The 19,601-nt window shown below is 45.8% G+C and overlaps 2 protein-coding genes across 2 annotated transcripts; both read left to right on the top strand.

Moving 5' to 3' along the window:
* The first annotated feature begins 9,974 nt into the window (after positions 1 to 9,974).
* On the top strand, positions 9,975 to 13,652 carry LOC127325707 (mitochondrial outer membrane protein porin 6). The gene is made up of 7 exons (XM_051352518.2): positions 9,975 to 10,196; positions 10,357 to 10,428; positions 11,405 to 11,472; positions 11,552 to 11,662; positions 11,991 to 12,077; positions 12,291 to 12,499; positions 12,948 to 13,652. Exons 2-7 carry the CDS (start codon positions 10,380 to 10,382, stop codon positions 13,246 to 13,248), a joined length of 825 nt encoding a protein of 274 aa, XP_051208478.1. The 5' UTR covers positions 9,975 to 10,196; positions 10,357 to 10,379; the 3' UTR covers positions 13,249 to 13,652.
* A 424-nt stretch (positions 13,653 to 14,076) lies between these two features.
* Positions 14,077 to 15,431, top strand: LOC127325708 (uncharacterized). Its single transcript, XM_051352520.2, has 5 exons — positions 14,077 to 14,512; positions 14,624 to 14,695; positions 14,804 to 14,928; positions 15,015 to 15,087; positions 15,184 to 15,431. The coding sequence occupies exons 1-5, from the start codon at positions 14,189 to 14,191 to the stop codon at positions 15,286 to 15,288; spliced, it is 699 nt and encodes a 232-aa protein (XP_051208480.1). The 5' UTR covers positions 14,077 to 14,188; the 3' UTR covers positions 15,289 to 15,431.
* The last annotated feature ends 4,170 nt before the right edge of the window (positions 15,432 to 19,601 follow it).

Genomic DNA, 19,601 nt, shown 5'->3' with positions numbered 1-19,601 from the left:
GAGGATGGTAATATGAACTCAAGTTTGCAAGGAGCAAATCAATAGAAGCCAAACATTGAGCCAATTCCCATAAAAACAAAAGATAGGCAAATGAAGTCCAATGAAGATCCAAATTACTCCAACTCTTCATAGAGAAGAGTGTGGTGGCCTAGGCCACCATATATGAGTGTTATGGCATGGCACCGCGAAGATATATCTTGGGCCCAAAAACCACTACTCATCATTGAAGCTCACATATCATCATATGATATAAAGAGAATGATTTCTTAATGTTGGCATTATGGGGGGAGGGATAGCTCAATAATTTAAGCCGCACTCCCCCTATTTCCATGCCCACATCTAAACCAAATAAAGTTTTGAGACGAGGGTGTGTTTGCAAGATGGTCAAGCTATACTCCTTGAATCGATGATATTTAGCTCATTCCTCAAATAAGTGAACCTTGCTTCATCAAGAGGCTTCGTGAATATATCGGCAAGTTGATCCTTGGTAGGAACATAGATAAGCTCAATATCACCCCGGGCAACATGATCCCTAATGAAATGATTCCGGATCTCAATATGCTTCGTTCTTGAATGTTGCACCGGATTATAGGCAATCTTGATAGCACTTTCATTGTCACATAATAGAGGCACTTTGTCACAAATGACACCGTATTCCTTTAAAGTTTGCCTCATCCATAACAATTGAGTGCATCCACTTGCGGCGGCAACATATTCGGCTTCGGCGGTGGAGAGAGATATGCAATTTTGCTTCTTAGAAGACCAACACACCAAGGACCTACCAAGGAATTGGCAAGCCCCGGAAGTTGATTTCCTATCATCCTTGTCACCCGCCCAATCCGCATCGGTATATCCATTGAGAATAAAACTTGAGCCTTTGGGGTACCAAATACCATATCTTGGGGTATCAACTAAATATCGAAAGATTCTTTTGAGAGCCATCATGTGGCTCTCCTTAGGAGAAGCTTGATACCTTGCACACACACCAACACTCAACACTATGTCCGGTCTAGATGCGCAAAGGTAAAGCAAGGATCCAATCATGGAGCGATATACCTTTTGATCCACTTCTTTACCATTGGGATCTAGTGCAAGATGACATTTGGTAACCATAGGAGTGGCCACACCCTTCAACTCGGTCATCTTGAACCTCTTGAGCATGTCTTGGAGATATTTTGCTTGGTTGATGAAGGTTCCTTCTCTCAATTGCTTGATCTCAAAACCAAGGAAAAACTTCATCTCTCCCATCATAGACATCTCAAACCTATCGGTCATAAGCTTTGAGAATTCATCATTGAAAGCTTTGTTAGTAGAGCCAAATATAATATCATCAACATATAATTGGCAAACGAAAAGCTCCCCATTGACCCTCTTAGTAAAAAGAGTGGGGTCGATTAGCCCAACATCAAACCCACGGTCTACCAACAATTCCTTAAGGTGCTCATACCAAGCTCTAGGAGCTTGTTTGAGACCATAAAGAGCTTTATCGAGCTTGTAGACATGGTTAGGAAAGTTGAGATCCTCGAACCCCGGGGGTTGCTTAACATAAACCTCTTCATGTAAAGGACCATTAAGAAATGCACTTTTCACATCCATTTGTTGTAACTTAAAGTTATGATGCGATGCATAAGCAAGAAGGATACGGATGGACTCAAGACGAGCCACGGGAGCATAGGTCTCTCCAAAGTCAATCCCTTCAACTTGAGAGAAACCTTGAGCCACCAATCTTGCCTTGTTCCTCACAATATTTCCAAACTCATCTTGCTTGTTCTTGAATATCCATTTAGTGCCTATAACATTGCGGCACTCCTTTGGCTTCTCTACTAAGGTCCACACTTTGTTGCGCTTGAAGTTGTTGAGTTCCTCATGCATAGCTTCCACCCAATCCGAATCTTCAAGGGCTTCAAACACTTTCTTGGGTTCCACTACGGAGATATAGGCATGATGATTGCTAAAGTTAGCCAATTGCCTTCTTGTGGAGACTTTTGCTCGAACATCACCTAGGACCTTATCATGAGTGTGTCCACGAATTTCAAGGGTCCTTTCTCTTCTTGCCAAACGACGGGCCTCGATCTCCTCCTTGGTTCTTCTTGGCCTTGGAGGTGTCACTTGATCAACTTGATCATTTGGGTCCCCGTCTTGACCTTCAACTTGAGCAACTACAATCTCTTGTGGGTGCTCAACATCATGTGCTTGATCTTGGACATCATTTGGTGCGGAGCAAATATCAAATGGGTACTCGTCGGAACCATCATGAATTCTTGGTTGATCATGACCTTGATCTTGTTCTTGATCTTGTCCTTGATCTTGTCCTTGATCTTGTCCTTGATCTTGCACACTAGAGGAAGGGTTTTGTTCTTGTTCTTGGGTTGGTGCATCATTTGCTTCACTTGATGGGGTTTGTTGATGTTGAGAAGATGAGGGCTCCACCGTGGTAGAGCATAGTCCTTCCCGAGACGCCACACCGTGTCCCTCAATGGGGCGGAAAAATCCCACACCCATTCTTACTATGGCATCTTGAGGTATTTCATCACCTGCACAAACATCAACTTGCCCCACTTGGGAGCCATCATTTTCTTCGAACTTCACACTACAAGATTCAATGATAATCCCGGAGGATACATCAAAGATTCTATAAGTGTGAGATTCGGCACCGTAACCAACAAATATACCCTCCAAAGCTTTAGGAGCAAATTTAGACAAACGAACTCCTTTGATTTTTGTAGAAACACTTACAACCGAACACCTTGAAGTATGAGATGTTGGGCTTGTTGCCGGTGAGTATTTCATATGGAGTCTTGTTCAAGCCCTTGCGGAGATAGAGCCGGTTGGAGGAGTGACATGCGGTGGAGATGGCTTCGGCCCAAAAGTTATAGCGGGATTTATACTCCGCCATCATAGACCTTGCCATATCCATAAGAGTCCGGTTCTTCCTCTCCGCAACACCATTTTGTTGAGGGGTGTAAGCAGCGGAATATTGATGACGAATCCCCTCATCACTAAGAAAATCATTGAGTGTATAGTTCTTGAACTCGGAGCCGTTGTCACTTCTTATTGCCATAATGAGGAGGTTGTGTTGGCGTTGCACCTCGGTAGCAAAGTCAATGAATATTTGTTGAGTCTCATCTTTCGTCTTGAGAAAGTAGACCCAAGTGTATCTTGAGTAATCATCAACAATCACCAAGCAATGTTTCTTCGCACCAAGACTTGCATGAGTAACGGGACCAAAGAGATCCACATGAAGGAGCTCCAAGATCCTCTTGGAAGAGATGATGGTCTTGCTTGGATGCGGAGAGTCATGCATTTTGCCTTCAACACAAGCCCTACAAACACGATCTTTGGCAAAAGACACATTTTCCATTAGTCCCACAATATGGTTCCCCTTGTGAAGACTTTGCAAAGTTCTCATGTTGACATGGGCTAGGCGGCGATGCCACAACCAACCCACGTCCGCCTTTCCGAATAGGCACATCGCACTTGACGTGGTGGTCCCCGAAAAGTCCACCACATACAAGTTGTGTTCGCGATACCCAACGAATGCGACTTTTAGAGTCTTGCTCCACAAGAGGACCACAATATCATTATCAATAAAGACGGCGAAACCCATCTTGCCAAGGGCGGAAACGGAAAGCAAATTGTAACCAAGGGTTTTGACAAGCATGACATCCACAAGAGTAATGTTGTGTGCAACCACAACCTTGCCAAAACCCAATACCTCGGATGTAGAATTATCGCCAAAGGAGACGGTGATATCATTTACATTAGGCCTCAACTCCTTGACGAGGTTCTTGCCACGGTCATATGACTTGTACATCCACTATCAAGTACCCATTTTGAACCTCCGTGCATAGTCCTACATGAGATCAATTCTTGGATTTAGGTACCCATTTTTCAATGGGTCCTCTTTTGTTAGCAACAAGGGTCTTTGGGACCCAAATAGACCAAGCAACATAACCATCATATGGACCAACATACTTAGCATAAACATCACCATAATAATCTTTAAAGAGAACATAGTGAGGATTGTCTATTCCCGCACCATCATCATTAATGGTGTTGCCCTTTCGGGGTTCACCATTAGCTTTCTCATGTGCGGGCTTGGTCTTTTTCTTGTTTGCCTTTTTAGCCTTGGAATTAAAACCAAGTCCCTCCTTCCCATTGTTTGATCTTTGCTTACTCAAAAGATCATCCAACGAAAGTTTACTTTGGGGAGAGGAGGTCCTAGCAAGTTCATCTTTCAACCTAGCATTTTCCTCAATAACATTTGCATGATCACATGAAGGAGTAGAGGAGCTAGGCACATCATATGAGGCAAGCCTAATTTGAAGTTGCTCATAAGACTTGGATAAGAGAGTGTATTCACTCTTCAAAGCTTTGTGAGCTTTGTCTAGTTCATCTAGATCTTTCACAAGTTTCTCATGATCAACCTCAAATTGGGCCTTTTCCTTTTTAAGCACTTTAAACTTAGCCCTAGCAAGATCTCTAGCTTTAGTGAGCTTGTTAATTTTATCTTGAGGCTCTTCAAGAGTTTCTAGCCTCTCCTCAAGAGAAGCTATAGTTTCTTGACTTTCCTCAAGAGCATTTTTAAGAGCATGGATTTCAAGAGAGTCTTCTCTCTCTATTTGACCCTTTTTCTCAAGCATATCACTTTGTTGAGCTAAACGAACCATGAGGCTAGAAACATGCTTCTTAGTGTTACCTTGTAGGTTAAGAATGAAATCATCAAAATCTAGCATTTCTTGTTTCACTTTTAGACTAGCATCATCAACCCCTAGATCGCTAGATAAGTTAGGCATAGAGGGGTTAGGGGATGATACCTCGGAGGATTTAGCCATAAGGCAACTTTCTTCCTCCACATGAATGACCTCATTGGGGGATTCACTTGGTGATGAAGAGTTGGTGGAAAGGGAGGCAAGAGCGACCAATCCATTAGAGGTGGCATCTTCTTCATCATCAACATCATCATCTCCGGAGGTATACTCTTCTTGAGTTGATAGCATAATAGGTGTGTCCAAGGAGGACCTTGCCATGAAGCAATGTGCATTCTTGATTTGAGGGTTCTCATTGGGAGATTCAAAGAGAGATGAAGAGGGTGTGTTGGTGGTGGCGATGGCGGCCAATTCCTTTGAGCTTTCTTCATCTTCATCGCCACTAGAACTTTCAACTTCATCGGTAGAATATTCTTCCCTTGTTACTAGCACAACTCTTGAGGGCCTCTTGCCCTTCTTGGTCTTGTTGTTGTAGAACTTCTTGTTGGGTGGCTTTGAATATTTGCCCTTTGAGTCTTTGCTCTTGTCCTTGGGAATGAGCCTCCCATTGTGAAGCTCTCTATTCTCATAGGGGCATTCGGCAATGAAGTGGCGCTTGTCATCACAATTGTAGCATGATCTTGTCTTTGGACCAAAGCTTGTGAACCCATTTTTGTTGTTCCTCTTGATGTTGTCTTCCTTGGCCTTGGAGGGATCAACCCAAAAGGATTTTGCATGGAAGGCCATGTGATCATGGAAGTGGCATTGCAAATCTTCCGGATAAGTCATACTCCAAGATGCTCTATAAGATTCTTGAGGAACCACTTCTTCAACGGAGTTGACCACCAAGGCAAGGTTGGAACCTTTTGCCATCCCAATAGCACGATTGCGAGAATCATGAGAGGTTTCCTCAAGCACCTTGAGAGCTTGCAATTCGTGCACAACTTGTTGAGAGGTGAGAGAGGAATAGCATTCCCTTCCCACAAGAGTCTTGACATCAATGGGTACAAATGGCATCATGCATTCAATGTACTTCTCCTTGATCCAAGAATCATTGATGTGGGTGGCACCAACGAGCCGGAAGGCATCGGCAACGGTGAGAAGTCTTCCATACATATCTTCATGATCTTCATCCGGAAGCCTCATGAACCCTTCGGCTTTATTCTTGAGAGCATTATACTTGTTCCTCCTTGTGCTCTCACTTCCAATGCAACTCGCGGTCAAACCCTCCCAAGCTTCCTTGGCGGTGGTGTAGTTCCGGACACGATGCAATTCCTTTGTCCCTACACTTGATTGAATCATGTGCAAGGCGGTGTTGTTGAGTTGACTCTCAATGGCTTCTCTTCTAGTCAAATTGTCGGGGTTGTATGGCTTGAAGCCCACCTTGATGATTCTCCATAATTCATTGGAGGCACTACAAACATGAGAGCGGAACTCAAATTGCCAAGTATCGAAACCCTCAATAGAAAACTTAGGTGGGTCGCCCCTAATGTTCAAATGAGGCATGGGAACCGGTATATCGGGTGATTGGAAAGGTGGAGGTACTCGATTGTAGCTCTCCCTTTCACTAGTTCCCTTGGGAGATGCAATGGGGAATTTGATAGTGTTTAAGTTATCACCTTCCACGGGTTTGGTAGATGAGGGTAAGTCCGAAGCCTCTCCCTCATGTAACACACCCGTGTCTTTAACCTCTACACTAGGAGCCTTGGGAAGGGCCGGAGCCAAAAGCTCGGCAATCATCTTTTTCATGCTTTCCATTTGGGCTTCCACGGAGGACTTCAACGAATTGAAGTCTTCCACGGAGACCATCTTGGCGGCCCCTTCCGAGGACTCCTCGTCCGGCATACTCTTAGGCGGTTAAGCCCGAAATAAGAGCCGAGGCTCTGATACCAATTGAAAGGATCGTATGCCGCACCTAGAGGGGTGAATAGGTGCTAACCAATTTTTAGTTCTTTTTCAATTTAGGCTTGACACAAAAGGTAAATTCTCTAGATATGCAACTAAGTGAATTTACCTATATGACAAGGTTATCAACTAGGCAAGATATAGCTACGCAATATATAAGAGATAGAGTGGGATAGAGGTAACCGAGAGTGGAGCACGCGATGACACGGAGATGATTCCGTAGTTCCCTTCCTTTGCAAGAAGGTACGTCTACGTTTGGAGGAGTGTGGTTGCTACGAAAGCCAAACCAACAGCCACGAAGGCTTCACTCGGATCTCCTATGAGCAACGCCACGAAGGCCTAGCCCACATCCACTAAGGGATTTCCTCGAGGCGGAAACCGGGCCTTTACAAGGTTCTTGGGGCACACATCCACAACCAAATTGGAGGCTCCCAAATCTGTTACAACACAACAAATCAACAAGCATACATCAACAACAATCACTAGGGATCCAAAGAGGAACACTAGCAAGGGGGCCCTCAAGCATAAGAGGGGGAAATGAAAAACGCTTCGGTGAGGATGTAGATCGGGGTCTTCTCCGTCGATTCTCCAAAGCACAAGGGATTTGGATGGTTGAGGAAGGAGATCCGATGGATTTGAAGTTCTTGGTGGCTCAACAATGGTGTATCTCTATTTTAGAAGGGGAATGAGCAACCCTAGCTCCATGGAGAAGAAACCCTTAAAAAGGGGCAGCTATCCGGCCGTTGGAGAGCAGGGAAGGGTGGCCGGTAGTACCGGCGAGCTTGGGCCGGTACTCACCGGACTTAGCGCGCGCGCGAGCCGGCCGGGGCGGCCACGTGGCCGGGAGGGCCCGGTCCTGGGGGAGGCCGGAGCCTCCGGCCCGGGGTACCGGCCGTGGTACCGCCGGGTGCCCCAACCCCCCTGGAAACCTCCAGTGTTGCTCGCCGCCCGCCCGGTACCATGGGCGGTACCAAGGCCGGAGCCTCCGGCCGCGGCCAGGCCGGCGGTACCGCCCAGGACCCCCGCTCCTTCTTCTCTCCTTTGCTTTTCTCTTTCTCTTCTCCTTCTCTTTTCTTTCTTTCTTCTAATATCTTGTATACTCTTCACTCTTTAAGCATCTAGAGAATGTAATAACCTACAAATCTTATAAACCGAAATATTCATATATTATCATTGTCATCAATACCAAAACACATATAAAATGAGATATGATCTTTCAGTAGTACCGGCCCAAACTGGCCGGTACTACCGGCCACCCCTCTCCAACGGCTGCAACGGCTGTTTCAGCAGCCACTATTTAAAGCCTTCTTCTCCAATGTGCTAGGGTTGCTCATTCCCCCTCCAAAAAGGACATACACCATTGTTGAGCCACCAAGAACATCAAATCCATCGGATCTCCTCCCTCAACCACCCAAATCCCTTGTGCTTTGGAGAATCGAAGGAGAAGACCCCGATCTACATCCTCACCGAAGCGTTTTTCATTTCCCCCTCTTATGCTTGAGGGCCCCCTTGCTAGTGTTCCTCTTTGGATCCCTAGTGGTTGTTGTTGATGTATGCTTGTTGATTTGTTGTGTTGTTACAGATTTGGGAGCCTCCAATTTGGTTGTGGATGTGTGCCCCAAGAACCTTGTAAAGGCCCGGTTTCCGCCTCGAGGAAATCCCTTAGTGGAAGTGGGCTAGGCCTTCGTGGCGTTGCTCACAGGAGATCTGAGTGAAGCCTTCGTGGCTGTTGGTTTGGCTTGCGTAGCAACCACACTCCTCCAAACGTAGACGTACCTTCTTGCAAAGGAAGGGAACTACGGGAATCATCTCCGTGTCATCGCGTGCTCCACTCTCGGTTAGCTCTATCCCACTCTATCTCTTATATATTGCGTAGCTATATCTTGCCTAGTTAATAACCTTGTCATATAGGTAAATTCAATTAGTTGCATATCTAGAGAATTTACCTTTGTGTTAAGCCTAAATTGAAAAAGAACTAAAAATTGGTTAGCACCTATTCACCCCCCCTCTAGGTGCGGCATACGATCCTTTCAGTCGCCCCACTTCGTTTCCTCTCCGGACTTCTGGAAGCTTCGTGGAAAAATAAGATCCTGGGCGTTGATTTCGTCCAATTCCGAGAATATTTCCTTACTAGGGTTTCTGAAACCAAAAACAGCAGAAAACAGCAACTGGCTCTTCGGCATCTCGTTAATAAGTTAGTGCCGGAAAATGCATAAATATGACATAAAGTATGCATAAAACATGTAGGTATCATCAATAAAGTGGCATGGAACATAATAAATTATCGATACGTTGGAGACGTATCAGTCACTGACCTTGACTCCCTAGTTCGATACGGTCACTGTACTACAGAATACGCAAATTACGGTCATGGAAGACGCTAAGTGCTTCATTGGAGGTCACTGGGAGCCTGTACAACTCCGTATTTGCTGATGTGACACTGAATTGGACCCCACCATCTGCAGAGACTATTGTCTAATAAAAAAAGGGCTAAGGTGCAAAGTTGAGAAAACAAATAAGAGTCTTAAAAAAAAAAGAAAAAAAGGCCCGTGGCCGAGCACCACTGGTTCGGCTGGCCTCCCAACTCGGCCCAACGTCTCTGGCCTCCCGCCGCCGCTCTCTGACCTTGCCGTCGGGGCCGACCACACCCAGCGCGAGGCGGGGCGGGGCGCTGCCGGCTGGGCAGATGCAGGGGACGAGAGGGCTGCACCATAGGGGAAATGTTCTTCCTGTATGCGCCATGGCTGGCCTCGAGCCCTTCCCGGCGGCGGCGCTCGGAGTACCCGGGCTGCCGTAGGGGAGATGTTTTTCAATTTAGCACTTGTAATTTTTTTTTTAATTTAGACATTTTGTTTTTATTATTGACCTCCGGTGAAGCACTCATCGTATTCAGTGACCGTAATTTGCGTATTTCATAGTACAGTGACGATATCGAACTAGGGTGTCAAGTTCAGTGACCTCCCATGTATTTTACTCGTTAATATGTATATACAGTACATGTGAAAAAAAAGAGGGAACCTAATTTTACCGTTTTTTGAAAAAATGAATCCTTGATAGACATATTCGGATGCAAGATTTAGGGCATATATATCTTCATCTAGGTATCCACTAATTACATATCTTGAGGGTTTCTTGGAAAAACAATCAAGACTATGGAAATAATCCAATTTATAACTACTCTTAAAATTGAAAGTTCTCATCCGTCCACAATCAAAAATCGGAAGAATCTTTCTCAAAAGGAAAAAAAAAATGGGAAGAATCCATCTCCTCTCCTCCACGCCAAGATTCCTCTCTGCGTGACCTACCAAACCCGCCCGACCCACCGCGGATCTAAAATCCCTTCTCTTCTCCCCCTCTACTGTACCACCGCCTGCCTGCCCTACAGCTGTCACCGCCGCCACCGACACCGCCGCCGCCGACGACTCAGCCCCCGTCCCCAGCCCCGTCAGCCTCTCACCCGCGTTGCCGCCGCCGCCGCCGTTCCGGTTGTCCCTCGTCGCGTCCCTCCGCCCCGTCCGCGACCTTCCCCCATTGGGTTCTGAGGTACGAGCTTGCCTCCATCCGGTCCACGATTTCTGGGCGCGCCCGTGCACGCCCGGCGCGCCATCTAGATCCGCCCCCTACACCCTATCGACTCCAACTGCTTGCTTCCCCGTGTCGTCGATTGATCGTGGTATTCATCACGCGTTCTGCCTTTCTTCAGGCTCGAGCTGCTATCTGGGAAGGATGGGCAAGGGCCCGGTCCCGTTCGTCAACTTCGGGAAGAGAGCAAAAGGTAGGCATCTCCACCTTCCCCTTGAAGGCTCTGCCGCACTTCGCCAGCCAGTTTCAGTTTGCTGCTCGTACAAATGCGGTTGTATTTCTCTGTGGAAATATCATGGTGTATGTTTGCGCAATATACATAAGGGGCTCGCTTCGAATCCAGTAGTAGGCTTGCAATTGCTTCGCTGAGTACTCCCGGAAACATATGATGATAGTCACCGAATTAATATACTCCCGTTCCTGTTTCGGTTACTTGCCACCCTAGTTTCTGTATCGGTTGCAGCATTGATTTGGTGCTAGTCCCATATAGAGCTGTCAACTGTAGAGTGTATTGGCTTTCTATGATATAGATGGGTGAGTTAGGCTAAAATAAATAGCAAGCTCAACTTAGTGTGCCCTGCATAAGTTCATAACTGAACATTCCGGGATTCTTATTGCTTAATTATTATAGTATCTAGATCGTTCTGTATAGGTTTGCAGTAATAGCTGTTTTGTTCCTTTATCTGAATAGTCTGTGAGAGGTCGTAGCCTATGTCTGCACTGTATACATAGGGCTCGCTTCGAATCCAGTAGGCTTCCAATTGCGTTGCTGAGTATTTCTGGAAATATATGATAATCGCCAAATTGATATACTCTCGCTCCTGTTCCATACATAGCAGAGCTGTCAACTGTAGAGCGCATTGACATTCTATGGTATGTATGGGTGAGTTATTATGCTCAAATAAATAGCAGCTCAACTTAGTGTGACCTACATAAGTATATAACTGAACATCCTGGCATTCTTATTGCTTAATCTTTATAGTATTTAGATCGTTCCGTATAAGTCTGCAGTAATAGCTGTTTTGTGCCTTTATCTGTATATGAAATACAAATAGTTTTCATGCCTAAATTTTTTCATCTTTTGTTACCAAGCTTTCTTCTGGTTCCAGTTTGCATTGCCTTGATATATCAACACCCACTAACTCATATCTGTTATTTACTCTATGTAGATCTCCTGCACAAGGACTACAATTTTGACCAAAAGTTCTCTTTGTCAACAATCAGCAATTCTGGTCTGGTAAGAGACTCACTCGTCCATGTTTCATCATCACTTGTTTGTTCATTATCTAAACAAATTGTTTTATTTCATATCGTAGGGTGTCACAGCCACTGGCCTGAGGATTGATGAGCTCTTCATTGGTGACATACATACGCAACATAAACATGGCAAAGCTACCGTTGATGTCAAAGTTGACAGCGATTCTCGGGTAAGATCTTTAAGATATTTGCTTCTGTACTTTTAACTATATCTCTCTGAAACCTAGCTGTACTCACTTGCAAAACATATAGTGAAGCTTTAGCATCTTTAGACAACTGTAGTTGATCTATATATTACATTGGATAGGCATTTGAGCCTAGAAAGGATTTGCCGACTTAACCGGCTAATTGACTCCTGAATGTGGTATTTAGATAGATGCAGGCTGCTGCAAAGTATATATGGCCATCTTTAATAGCTCATTTTGCAACCTTCCTAATTCATGTCATGTCAGAGTTCAAGGTTGTCTATCTGTATCTTATCAGTAGTTTCTCCTGCAGGTGTCTTCCACAGTCACAGTTGATGAAATAGTCACTGGTTTGAAGACTTCATTCAGCTTCAAGGTTCCTGATCAAAAGTCCGGAAAGGTTGGTATATTGCGAGTTTGTAACATGGAACGCCAATTTTCCTGAAACACGGAAGATGGTAGTTTAGAACTGCATTTCACTCTTCGTCGTGTTGTACCTATTGATCATCTGTCAAATGGCTTGTAACAAACATTTCTACCCTGCTAGTGTTCTGTAATAATGCACACCTTTTCACAGTTTTTTCTAGTACTTATTGTTATTACTCATTGACAGCTTGATTTGCAATACCTTCATGATCGCTTCACATTGAATTCATCCATTGGTTTGGCGTCGGCACCTTTGCTCGAGCTGTCAGGAACAGTTGGCACAAACGAACTTGCTATTGGTGGCGAGGTTGGGTTTGACAGTACTTCAGCTTCTGTTACCAAGTACAACTATGGGATCAGCTATAGCAAAGATGATATTTCTGCTGCCTTACTATTGTGAGTTTTCCAAGCTCCTTTTGTTAAGGCGTGACATTGTTCAGATGTAACCAGTTATGTCTTTATGCTTGCGAAATTTACCCACATTGCCTTCTTATATTGCTTAAACATAACAAGGAATAGTTTAGTTATGAACTTGATATAAAGCAGAAGCTTCAAGCTGAGCTGAAGTTCCAACCCATGTCTGGTTAAACTGTATTGTAGGGTAACACACGCATATATATAGTGGTAAACAACTAGCAGTAGTACCATTTAATGTAGTATTGAGATGTCTGACTCCAGTATTTTGAACATTTTCTTTTGATTGGACAGTTTTTATGCGGTCTGCTGTCCTTGTATGCCTTTCCTATATTTGATATCTTGTGCAAGTTGGACGTACTATACTAATGTAGATACCTCTCACATCCTGTTCGCTAACAGAGCTTTGCTATGTTTTTGCTATATATAGGGCTGATAAAGGCGAGACATTGAAAGCTTCCTATATCCACTTGTTCAGTCCAACCAATGCAGTGGCGGCCGAGGTAACACACAGGTTGAAAACAAAAGAGAATTACTTCACCATTGGGAGCTCTCATGCGCTTGATTCCTCCACATTGGTCAAGACAAGATTTAGCAACAGCGGGAAAGCTGGGCTCCTCTGCCAGCACGAGTGGAGGCCCAAGTCCTTTGTTACCCTCTCTGCCGAGTACGACCCCAAGGTGGTTAGCTCGCCTGCAAGGTTTGGTGTGGCCATAGCCCTGAAGCCCTGATTAGCCTATCGCCTCCCTGTACAACAGCACCAGCGTTAAAGTACGCATTTGTGCTCGTATATGTCCGAGCCATACTTGCCGAAGCTGCGATGATTTTTTTGCTCTTTTTGTTAACAGTATTGGAACACCAGAAACATCGTCTGGGAGTTGGGCTCATTTTTGCAGAATTCTCCGCTTAGCCAGCTTCAGTCTCCGAGAATTGGAAATATACAGAGGTTTGTACTAGCACAATAGCTTTACTCTTTTGCCGCTCTACGAATTGGTATCGATTCGGTGTTCATATGCCTGTAATGCCTCGCATCAACTAGTTGAGGAATCTCATGGCAAAGTGATTTTTCGGTTGGTTCTTTCTGGGCAACTGAGAATTTGAATGATACTACCGTCTCTAATGTGGATTTCCCTGATGCCTATGTATGTGTAATTGTGTATTGATATACTCTCTCCGTGTCATGAAACTTGTTTGAGATTTGTCAAAATTCGGATGTGTATCATCCATGAGACGGAGGGAGTATATTTTTTTTTTACTGAAAGTGTAGATTGCTCTGTTTTTTCTTCTTTATGGCTATTGTCATGCCCTGGATGGCCAATGGTTCGTGTGGGCACCATTGGTTGGCAAAGTGGGGCAGTGACTAGTGATCGAGGGACCGAGGACAAACTATCTTTCCAGTAGCAAATCATGAATTCTCCGTGACTTGTCCTGCGTGTCACCGCTCGCCACCTACCTACTACAAAGTACCAATGTGGTATGGGTGCCCGTGCGTAGCGTGTGGTCTCCTCGTGTCACTTGGCCCGGCTCCCTCCACGCTGCCCCGTCTCCCGCCCCTTTCTCCTCGTCCCAAACTCTATCCTCACTCCCGACCCATCACACCCCCACACTGACAAAAACCCCAAAGATCTCTGAGGTTTCAGCTACCTGCAAGCAAAAAACCAAGCCACTGCGATGGAGGTCGTGGCAATGGCGAGCAGCTCCCTCGCCCTCCGGCCGCGCGCGTCGTCGTCGCCGCGCCCACTCCGTCCTTCGCGCCGTGCAGCATTGCCCACCCAACGACCACCGGCCACTGAGCTCTCCGTGGAGCACAAGAGGCCGGTCAGCGAGACGACGACAACGACGCGGCTCTACTCGCTGGCGCCGTATCCACTTCTGCTGGCGGCGCTGCTTCCCGGCGCCGAGTCGGTGACGGCGGCGTTCCAGCCGTTCGTGGACATTGTCAAGACCTTCGACCTCCCCGACTGGCTCGTGCACTGGGGCCACCCAGGCAACATGGTACTACTCCCTGACCCCCTCCTCCTCACCTCCAAAACCACACTCAAATATCAACAAGAGCAAGGGGAAAAAAATCATTCATGACCAAGTGTTGTTCATTCTTTCTGCTAGGCTGTGGTGCTCTTTGCAATGGGTGGGTACGGAACCTACCTGGGATTCAGGATCAAACTCTCGGATGACCCGGTGAGTGAGCACGCAACATTTGCATCTGCATATCTCTCTACCTACTACTGCAAACACTTGCAATTTGTACCTGACAACCGCATCACCGCATGGATGATATGGATGCAGGAGGAGAAGGCCAAGGCCAAGGACCTCCACCCGAAGCTCCTCGGCGGCATGTTCTTCTTCTTCGCCGCCGGTGCCACAGGCGGAGTCACCGCGCTTCTCACGTCAGGCAAACCCATCTTCGAAAGGTACACCTCCGGCATTTCAGAATACACACAGTAAGCTGGCTTCAACTTAGTAACCCACTGGTTAACAATTGGCAATGGCTATGCAGTCCTCACGCAGTAACTGGAATCATCGGCCTCGCCCTCCTCACAGTCCAGTCTCTCCTGCCAACGCTCTTCGAGGTAACTGAAGCCTCAACATCCATAACATGAAAAGCTACTATAGCTTATACCAACAATGGTTCACATAGATAACCTTTGATGTTCAATAATTGTCAGGGAAACCCTGGGCTGAGAGGTGCGCATGGACTACTCGGCAGCAGCATCATGACGCTGTTTCTTTTCCACGCGGCGTTCGGATTGCAGCTTGGGCTCAGCTTTTAGGTTGCGGCTGGAGGAATTAGGGGTTTGTTTCTATGTGATGACTTCTCAGATAGGACACCCTGTCTTAGTAGTATCGTTAGATGCATCCCTGTTATACATCATCACAACAATAAAATGGGAAGTAAAATCATCTGGTACCATTATTTCTGCTTGTCACCTCCCGTGGGTTCAGAAATACAGTTTTCGCAGACTGTCAGGGACACAGGGTTGAAGCCAGAGATCTTCAGGTCTCTGCTTGGGATAAATGAGCGGAGTGCATGTACATGGGGGCTCCAAACTCCAATAAAAACTACTCCATCCGTTCTAGTCCTCGTAGATTCGGATGTATCTATAGTTCTATACACAAAATGTGCCTAGATACATCTAAATCAGCGACAACTATATGGAACGGATGGAGTACTTACAAAATCCTGCAGCGATGCCCAGGGATCATCTAGCTATATCAAGAAAATTTTACATGATTAGCCCTTTCGCTATGGCTACTAGGTTTGACAGAGTCATGGGTCCCTCCGGAACCACACCTGTGCTGCCGTAGAATAACCTGTACTTTTCCACCTTGGATGGGGTCTTTTCCACCTTCAACAGTGCCTCCACCATGCCATGCTCCTTGAAGATTGCTGGGTAGCGATCACACGATTGCGCCATGGATACCGTGAGCTCAACCAGCGACCTTCTCATTCTCGGAAACTCGGGGGTCGGTCTCGTACAGGCGTTGAGTTTATACACCAGTTCCTGAACAAATGCCGCAGCGCCTAGATTTGATTCCAGACCGTGGATGAAGAGTTCAGGGACTACGTTACATATCTGCGAAGCCAGGCCAACGAGGGCCTCCATTCGTTGGCCCTCCGCGCTCATTATTCTTCCCAGCACCTCCTGCATGGTGGTACACTATCTGATGTCAGGCAGGCTTTTTGATCTTTCCAGTTCCATGTTCAGCGGTTGTGCACACACAGCAGTAGCTAGGATTTTGAATAGAAACCTACTATCGTCTGCCCGGCCTTCAAGTAATCCCTTAGGTGCTATTATGTCACCCATGAGTCCATGAAAATTATTTACTAGGTAATTGTTGGCATTTCAACTGAGTAATTCAAATTCCACAAACATGCTGGATAAACAATGTTTTCCCTTAAGGCAAGCTAAATAGTCACCCACTTAGGTATGAGAAGTACAGTTTGTCAGTGAGATTGTCCACTTGTCCACCCAAGTGACACAATTGAGCTAGGTTCACTTCCAAACTTGCAATGGACTGACTTCATTATTTATTGTAAGGCAATTTTGATCATAATAAATCAGGGATGTACAGTATATGAAGAAAGACAAGTGATTTTTTTCGAAGGTGTACAGTTGTAAAAATATCACACTACTTGAACAACTGATAATTTGTACCATATGAAAGTTCATAAGTAGTATTTCAGAGGACTTCTTTATTGAGAAAAAAGTAATTCAGAAGACTTACCGCTATGAAGTCGGGCAACATTTGGTTGTTTAGACAGTTTCGGTGGCGAGGCTCCACTATGGAGTGTGCCCACAGACTCTGCATAATAGTTACCACGAGGTACTCGTTCTCATAATCTATAAGCATCTGGTTGAGATCCAAGATAGTGTTGTATACCGGTTCTTCCAAGATAGCAGAGCAGTTGCCAGCGCTCTCCATTACCAGCATTGCAAGTGCTTGGCCTGCTGCCGTTCGGAGAGAAGGATCATATCTGTTTGACGGTTCATCTCGACCAAGAAATACATGCATCAACTTGGAGATGATGACTTGGATCCCCCCAATCTCCTGTCTTGTTTCCTCATTCATGGCGAGCTTGGCAATGATGTCCATCGTCGGCTTCCATTGTTCTGGTCCGCTGCAATTGTTCGCTAAGATCTCGGCGAGCTTGCTAAGAAGGAAAGGATTCTCAGAGAGCTCTTTCCGGAGCGTTACACCGCTTTTCCAGTCGACGCTTGCAAGCTTTGCAACCAATACTAGTGCTGAAGTGGTGACCTTTTTCTGTTGCGGCGTTGTTGTGCTAGTGATGTTTCTTATGAGCCCTATTATCTTTGGGAGGACTTCTGTTGCTCTGCTTATTTCTGCGCAGTTGTCTACGTCATCAGAAAAACTTCCAAGGATTAACAGGCCTAGTACAGGGAGTGAATCCTCCCCTTGCAAACTATCATATCGTATTGACCACAGTTTCTTCATGTCCTGATAGATTTTGCATATTCGAGACCATCTGGGTGCTGCTTGGATTGGATAGTCTTGTATTCGTGACTGGTTATCATCGTTTTCGACATTGAAAGTTGAATAACTTGGACCCTGTCTTATTTGTTGATCAACAACGTTCCCTCCGTTGCCGTTCAATGTTGCAGAACTTGATCTATGGGTTATTACCTGATTACCAGCGTTACCTTGCTCAGGGTCCATTGTTGGAGAATTTGGAGCATGCCCTATTTCCTGATCAGCGGTGTTCCCTTCATTACCCTCAACTCCCAGGGAACCTGAAGCTTCTCTTACTTCCTGATCAGCAGCATTCGCTATCTGTGGTGAGCTGTCCTCTCTCCCTGGTTTATTCCCACTATCAAGAAGTGAAGATACCATCTGCACGGTGCCAGGTATCCCGCTGATACGAAGATATTGAGCAAAATCAGCGACAACCTTGGCGGCGAACAGCCTGATATCTGCATCTTCAGGAACTACAGATCCCAGCATGCTGATCAAGGTGGTAACTGCCTTGGTGGAGCCGATGATTTCTGAGACAACCTTTGTGTTCGAGGCCTGCTCATCCTGCCCAATCTGCCCTACCTGCTGCCGCTGATGACGTTGCTGCAGAAAAGAGTGCAATATACGGACTGCGGCAAGCTTCTTGTCGTGGGAGACTTCCGAATTCAGGGAATCGATAGCAAACGTAACAAGGCTCATGTCCTTTGCATCAAGCACACTCTCTTGCACAAAGGTGTCGTAGGCTTGTTCATAGTAGAGGCTGATGGACTCCGATCCCACCTTATCGACGAGTCCACAACTCAGGGCCAGTGCTGTTCGAGGGAAGTAGGAGAATGATTCCAATATACACGCGACGATGTAGAATATCCCTTGGCACAACACCATTATGTAGAAGGCCGTCAGCACTTGCACGAGGTTTTTTTTGTTGTCTGGGACATGAGGGTTAAAGTCCCCCTTCACAATAATGGACAAGGCAAGCATGATACGTGTCATAGACACTGGGATTTGGAGGTTGCCTAGCACCAATGGAGCCACCATTGTCACGAATCCAACGTTTCGAAACGCCAGTAACAGTGCCAGAGCTATTCCAGTAATTAATATGGCACGCAAATGTTTCACTCTTTGCAAACAAGAGAAAGCTGCTGGCAATTGGCCCCTCGCTAAAGAGTTGAAGATAAACCACTGAAGAATAGCTGCAGCTGCAAAAGGGAGCGCAAATCTTCCACCAAAAAACACTTGTACAGCCGTAGCTAGAATGAGTGCACCTGCAGGCATAAATCGCAACCACCAGGAGCTTCCGGGCATGCTTATTTTTTCGATAAGTTTGGGAAATCTCGTCTTGTTAACCTTGGTTAGTACCAGCACTAATGGCAACAAAGTTGTTGAAACGAGAACTCCACTGATTAATGGCAAGACGGAAGCGACGCCACAGACAAAGAACAACGTGATCGCTATTGCATTGACATAATACAGAGATCCGATGGGTAGGGACACCCTTTTGAGCTTGATTGCCCCTGTAGTCTTGAATAACAATTGGTCATCCGATTTGCTTTCCCGACTGAACGCCCTGGAAATATCAAGCAAACAAGAGAGAAATGATAACCAGTAAACCGTCTGAGGATCACAGGGAAACAACACAAATGCAGGACAATTTGTTAGAGGCTTAGAGCATCCGCATTTGCTTTTTTAGCCAGTTCTTAAGATGGAAAACTGCCGTAACTAGCCGGTGCGTTATGTTGGGCTGGTTGATTCAATTCAGAATATTAATTCAAGGACAGACAGCAACATAGCGGTGATGATGATGTAGCTGACGAGGCTGAGCAGACAGAAAATGAGATTTCTGACTCTCAAGAAAGTTTGGGAACAAAGGTGGAGAGGATCATGTCTGGGTGTAGAAGGCCAGTTGACAAAGTGCTACTGATGAAGATGGTGGCCAAAGGTACAGCGACAGGTTGCCAGACAAGTACCATGATGACGTGCCAGTCTTGGGGAAGGCCAAGAATTTGGCGAAAACTAAGAACCTGGACCCAAACGAAGGTATTGTCGAAAACTTTGACACTGTCCTTGACACTCCTGATGCCACTCTGATTGATATTGCTTCCATTGTTGG

This window comes from Lolium perenne, chromosome 4, assembly GCF_019359855.2.
Source record: "Lolium perenne isolate Kyuss_39 chromosome 4, Kyuss_2.0, whole genome shotgun sequence".
In the NCBI taxonomy this organism is placed as follows: domain Eukaryota; kingdom Viridiplantae; phylum Streptophyta; class Magnoliopsida; order Poales; family Poaceae; genus Lolium; species Lolium perenne.
Note: the sequence above shows the minus strand (reverse complement) of the source record. Positions and strands in the feature narration are given on the sequence as shown.